The sequence below is a fragment of the Sinocyclocheilus anshuiensis genome, unplaced genomic scaffold, assembly GCF_001515605.1.
Source record: "Sinocyclocheilus anshuiensis isolate Anshui unplaced genomic scaffold, SAMN03320099.WGS_v1.1 scaffold1403, whole genome shotgun sequence".
In the NCBI taxonomy this organism is placed as follows: Eukaryota; Metazoa; Chordata; class Actinopteri; order Cypriniformes; family Cyprinidae; genus Sinocyclocheilus; species Sinocyclocheilus anshuiensis.
In genome coordinates, this window is record NW_015538003.1 from 109648 (window position 1) to 116321 (window position 6674).

At 37.2% G+C, this 6674-nt stretch overlaps 1 protein-coding gene across 1 annotated transcript in view; it reads left to right on the forward strand.

Moving 5' to 3' along the window:
- The first annotated feature begins 2912 nt into the window (after nucleotides 1-2912).
- Nucleotides 2913-6674, forward strand: part of LOC107676643 (neurogenic locus notch homolog protein 3) — an 18203-nt gene continuing 14441 nt past the window's right edge. The window contains exon 1 of the mRNA XM_016471234.1: nucleotides 2913-3062. Coding sequence (XP_016326720.1) covers nucleotides 2954-3062 — 109 coding nt within the window. The 5' untranslated portion in view covers nucleotides 2913-2953. The remainder of the gene's footprint in view (nucleotides 3063-6674) is intronic.

Sequence of the window (6674 nt, forward strand, 5' to 3'; positions counted from 1 at the left end):
AAAAGTGTCTAAAGATCCATCTAACACAGGTTTATGAGCAGAACTAGACTCAAATCAACTCAAATACTCACTAAAACTGCAGTCCTCGAAGTCTCACATTAATGTCAAAACCAAGAATTTCCAAAGTTTTCAATAATCTCAAAACTGAAACAAGCTTAAAGCTTAATTAAACCAGCACTGAGATATTTATTTTACTTTAATAACAAGTTCAATGTGTAAATGAGAAACTGTCTCTGTTCTTCAGGTGTGTTTGCTGATCCAGATGCAGTGAAGTCAGTGTCAGTGACGGAGGGAGGTTCTGTCACTTTAGAATCTGGTCTTACTGAAATACAGAAAGAAGATCGAATTTTGTGGAAATTTGGACGTGCAGAGCCTCTTACATTAATAGCTCATATTAATAAAGAGGATGAAATCTTCACATCTCATGGTGATGGTGTGGGATTCAGGGACAGACTGAAGCTGGATCCTCAGACTGGATCTCTGACCATCATGAACACCAGAAACACAGACTCTGGACTCTATCAAATAACCATAAAAGCCTCAAAAGAGACCACACACAGATTCCGTGTTACTGTCTATGGTGAGTAGTAAAGCTCAGGCTTGTTTGCTCTCTTTTACAGTTAGGCCAGTGATGTAACTATTATCATATGAGTTCCAGTTAAAAAACACTTGATGGGCTTCTGTCACTGCCACAGCTTTCAAGAACAAATGCAAATACATGAAAACATAACACTAATGTTTGTTTTAAAATCTGATGTTCTCAAGGCTTCTTTTCACAAACTATTACAAGTTCAGCGTGTTTGTCGTCTGCCCTTAATTAATACTATCCCTAAAGTAGCTTCACCAAATACTTAATTTTATTAATTTATAATATAAAGTTAAGCTAAATTACCCATAGCAATGTGGGAATAAGTTTTGCACAGACACTACTCACATCTCCTTCAAAAAATGTACAAATATATTTTGATATTGTTTGAGTCATTATTAAATGAGCCATAAACAATGATAAATGAGTCCCTTTCATATTTCAGCAAGTTTTAATGTACAGAGTTTAATATAATATATAAAGTACTTTTTTCCATGGATGAGGTATATCACTTACAAATACAAAGCACATTATAAGATGAGTGTAAAACACTAAAATGAGGCCATTCCTTAATTTATTTTAGTTTTTTATTAGGGTCAACCACAAATATTGTTGGATCCACAGGCATGAAATCAATCTACCATTAATAACTACACTGATGTCTAACTCCAGAAACATGCAAAAATGAACTAACCCTAGAAAGGCACTTAAAAAAAAAACCAGTCTGGTGTAACTTATTCCCTACATATTCTTAATGACATAACATTGTTATTACAGCTCAACTGCCTGTTCCTGTTATCAGCAGTGACCCTTTACAAGATCCTTCATCATCATCTTCATCACAGCAGAATTGTTCATTGGTGTGTTCAGTGGTGAATGTGGGTCATGTGACTCTCTCCTGGTACAAAGGAAACAGTTTATTGTCCAGCATCAGTGTGTCTGATCTCAGCATCAGTCTCTCTCTACCTCTGCCACCTGAATGGACTGGTATGAAAACGGCTTTATATACTATGTGTGTGTGTGTGTGTGTGTGTGTGTGTGTGTGTGTGTTGTTATGCGTTTGCTCCATCTTTTCCCTTTCCATTAGTGGAAATGCCTCACAGACATTGATTGACAAACCAATCATTTTAATAATTAAAAAATAAATAAAATAATAAAAATAAAAGCTCTATGGTTTAACGTTTAAAAGCAAAAAACAAAGTTTTAGTATTGTTTGAAAAATGTAATTATTATTATTATTATTATTATTATTAATAATAATAATAAATTATAATACTACAGCACTATTATTGTAATAGTAAAACATTTGACTGAATTCTTTCATTTTTATATTTTAACAATATAAAAATAATATCTTAATTTACTGTTTAAAATATTCGCATGACTTAAAACTATATGACAGAATATTCAGGAAATTAGATTTTTGGCTTAAATCATGCAGTCAAGCAGATTCATGAACAAATAATTTTGGAACCAATTCTCTTCTTTTCTTTTTTGATTCAAACAATTATTCACTGATTCAAAGCAAAATTTGACAAGCTGAAATTGGTGAATTGTTTTTAAACCAGTTTGAACAATTCCCTAAAATGATTCAGGCTTCTCTATGCTAGTGGAAACCTCTTTTTAAACCTCCTTCAAAATGTCCTACTTAAATTGTGAAGCTTTCTTTTCCAGGTCAGTTTTGCACCGATGACGTGGATGAATGCAGACTGCAGCCCAGCACCTGTCAGAATGGAGGCACGTGCAGTAACACGCGCAACTATGGAACGCCAAACGGGTTACAATTTGCCATTAACCAGACGCCTGGTGTGCAGAAAACGCTGTATTTTACAGCGTTTTAGACGAAAAAACGCCGTAAAATACGGCGTCTTGTAGTACACCAGGCGTCTGGTTAATGGCGAATTGTGACCCGTCTGGCATTCCATACGCAACGGCTACAACTGTGTATGTGTGAACGGCTGGAGCGGCCCTGACTGCTCTGAAAACATTGATGACTGCGCAGATGCGCCCTGTATCACCGGCTCCACTTGCATCGACCGCGTGGCTTCCTTCGTTTGCAGCTGCCCTCCCGGCAAGACTGGTCAGTAAAAACAACCACATGACCTAAAAATGACTCTTAAGACACTTGATCACTTCAGTCATGAGCACAAATGACTCTTACACCAAATCTCAACAACGTACACAACAAGTTTTTACAGTGAAATGATGCATCTCTAAAATAATGCATTTTTATTATCATTTGATTGTTGTCCAAAGTAGAAGACTATAAAACTATCTCAGGTCAGTTGTAGTATCAGTAGTGATTGTTTCTGTGTTCAAGGTTTGCTGTGTCACATTGATGATGCCTGCACCCGTAACCCGTGCAAGATGGGAGCTCAATGTGACACGAACCCCGTCAATGGCAAGTTCATCTGTATCTGCCCCTCAGGATACGAGGGCAGCACGTGTGCCGAGGATATCGACGAGTGTGTCATCGGTGAGACAGTTTGCAGGACTTTTGTCTGTCTGTGTTTCTCAGTGTGTCTCTGTATTTCTATTCATCTTTCCCTGCACACACATTACAGTGTTTTATGCATTTCATATCTTGCCTGAAACTTTCTAACCCTCTTTTTTGACACCCCAGGGCCAAACCCGTGTGAGCACGGTGGCTCTTGTAAGAACATAGAGGGCTCATTCACCTGTAACTGTGCTCCGGGTTACACTGGTCCACGCTGTGAGTGGAACATTAACAAATGTGGCTCCAACCCCTGCAAAAATCACTCCACCTGCTTGGACCATATAGGAGATTACACTTGCTTCTGTATGGCAGACACGCACTCACACACACTGTAATCAGGTGCAAGATATGGAAGCAGACTGGTCTCAATAATAATTCATGTATTTGTGTGTGTGTGTGTGTGTGTGTGTGTGGGACCACCGTGACTCATTTGTTTGACTTTTAGCATTTAGTATGCAAAAAAAATGTCTACATTTAAATTCTCACTTGTCCCTGAAATGTACTTTTAAATGATTTGTGTACTAAAAGTGTGTAAGTGTGTAACACACACAGACAATCCAAATTAAATTGGAGATAAATTCCCAATAATTAGTCTTTTAAAAAATCTAAGTGAGCATGGTTTATATGCATTACCATGTGTTTCTAACTTTTAATCTTTAATATTTGAAGATTTGCAGTTTCATATTTGCAGTTATCACAGTGTTTGTGTAAAGGTAATGCTTCTGCACTCCACTGCTTCACCAACATTTCCAGAAAGATACTGAAATGGAGGGAACAGCACAGTAACTTACATAGTAGTTTTAATGGTGTGGGAAAAATGTGAAATGGGGAGGGGAATGGCACATTAAGGTATAAGTTTGAAAAGCACATATTTCTTTCCAAAAGTGGAGGGATAAATGTTTTTTTTTTTTTTTATGTAGGTGTAATGATTTCTATGTACTGGAGTTTACTGAATAAAATACATACGCCATAAAAGGATGTGTGAAAACATGGAAACCTTGCTTTTATTGGTGGTTCCATTTGTTTAAATGGTTGTTCCAACTTTCTTTACTTTGGAAAACAAAATCGATATTACTCTCCATATTATTGGTTCTCACATTGATTTCCACCACGTCTGATGAGTGATGAACTGCTCAATGGTGATTCAGAGCAGTGGAGTCACTGATATACAAAACAACAATAATAATAATAAATATAGTTGCAAGAAGCAATTAAGGGACCAAGCACTACAGAGGCAAAATGGTGAGCAAGCAAGGCAATGACCAACAGATCAACTGCAAACATTAGTAATTAAAGACGTAAAGATGATTTTAGTCAAAATGGCTAAAAAGTCATAAACACAATCACAAGTAATATGATTTAATGGTTTGTCACTTTTGACCAATAGGTGGCACAGTTATCAAATTGATGTGGTGTGGTGGCACATCCGAAGTTTTTGTGTCAATATGTCAAAGCTTTGCCAGAGATAAAGCCTCAGATGCAGTTTGACATCATGCCATCAAATTCGTTGATGTGGTAAATGAGAACCAATTTGTCGAATGGACATAAAATCTATACTTTTTGTCAGCATGGTCTGAAGATGACCTGATTTGAATTGAATAAAAATTGGACCAACAGTCAAGGAGTTTGAAAAAGTAGATTTTCAAAGGAAATCAAAATGGTGGACATAAAGTTCGGCCAATTATGGCATAATTGGTATCAGCATTCTTGGCGTGACCAAAGGAATCTATAAAGATGACTTTCATGACAACAGGCATAACTAATCAAAAGATAATAGCTTTTTTTATTTCATTATAATTTTTTGGCTACAAGAAACTTTTTGAGTACCTTCAGGGCACGGTGCAGTAGACACATGCCAAGTTTTGTAGATACGCCAATGCATTTGTAAAATATTGCAATTTACGTCAAAATATAAAATAGCCAATGCCCAAAATGGCTGACATGGGTAAATTGGGTATGGTTCAACTTGGTGTTGCACCAAATCTAAAGAGACTAGTCTTGTGATTTTTGGCCAAACTATTCAGAAATTATAAGCAAGTCAGTGCGGATAGCCTCATGGTTGACGCACCAACATATAGTGCAACTGTACCTCCAACAACCAAAAATAAAGGCCTAAAAGGCCATATAGTATAATTTATAGCCTATATATTATTGTTCAGACGGTATTTGAGAAGGGTTTGACAAATTAACTTGATTTCCATAACTTTTTGTCTGCATGGTCTGAAGATGATTCAAAAAGTATAGTTTTTTTTTTTTTTTGTACAATTGAAAAATGCAACAAGCAGTATTGGAGCAGACATGCAGTTTTGAGATCATATTTTAGCATTCAAAACAATAAATTTTTTTAATTTAAGTAATTGGCATTGGTTCTTCGTTCGAGATGGGTGCATTTCATTCAGAAGTGATCATCCCTTCAGCAGTTTTGGAGCAAACTTTAGAAAAAATTGGTTTGGAACAATTCTTCAACATGGCTACAGTATGTTCTCTTTCTTCGAAAGCGTCACAACACCGCTTGGGACACAGGCCAGATGTCAGTCACTGGTGAGTTTCTTTCTTTCTTGCAACAGGAAAGAGTGCAATGGGGGTTATGTGCAACAGACTTCCCTATTCTGTAAAACAGGTCTCGTTGCTTCCGGTTCAAGTGTTTTGTATATGCTCCGTTGAATATGGAGCTGTTTTACTCAAGATGCCTCAAGATGCATAGAACTTTTTAGTTGTATGCCGAGGCTCTTTATAGGTCAGGTTGAATCTGTAATCTCCATGGCTGCAATACAATGTTTTTTTTTTCGCAAATGGCAACTTGGGGTGTTGAAATACCATTGTGTAAATTGCCAGTGACCAGAATCACACAGACCAAAGCAAAAACAGACATTCAGACACAGAATGCACATTTCAAAGTGGAATAACTGTCTGTAGCATTGTTTTTAAGAGATTATGTGAACATATTTCCTAAATATATGAAAACATATTATGGTATTTTTATACTTTAGTACAGTCAAAGAAATTACATTCTGCACCTTTAAACAAATCACAAATTTGGAAGTGTTTTCCCGGGAAATGCAAACACGTGACAGTGGCATCTGCTGAGCTGGGGACACCTTTCCCACAACACAGAGTTTCTAAATTTGTAGGTGTTTCTAAATCATGGCATAAAATGATGACCTTTAACTGACCCCACCCCTAAATGCAATAGTCGCTGTAACGTAAGTAACGTGGTCGAAAACACCCTTCCGTTATGGCCTCGCCCACTGATCTGGTAACTCCCATTACTGTCCTACAGAAAACCCACTTGCACTCGACGCGCCCAATAATGAAGAAAAGGTGAGATCAAGTCTTGTTCTTAAAATGCATGATAACTACATATGTTGTGAAGCATGAAAGTACAATTTAAGTTTAATTTTGTGAATAAAGTATATTCTGTTTAGGGCAGTGTTCAGTCCTGCTCCGGGAGGGCCAATGTCCCGCAGAGTTAGCTCCAACCTTCCCCAACACAGTTGCCTGGCAGTTTCTAGGAATCCTGAAGACCTTAGCTGGTTCAAGTATCAAGTGGATTGAAGCTAAACTCTGCAGGGTGGTTGCCCTCTAGGAGCA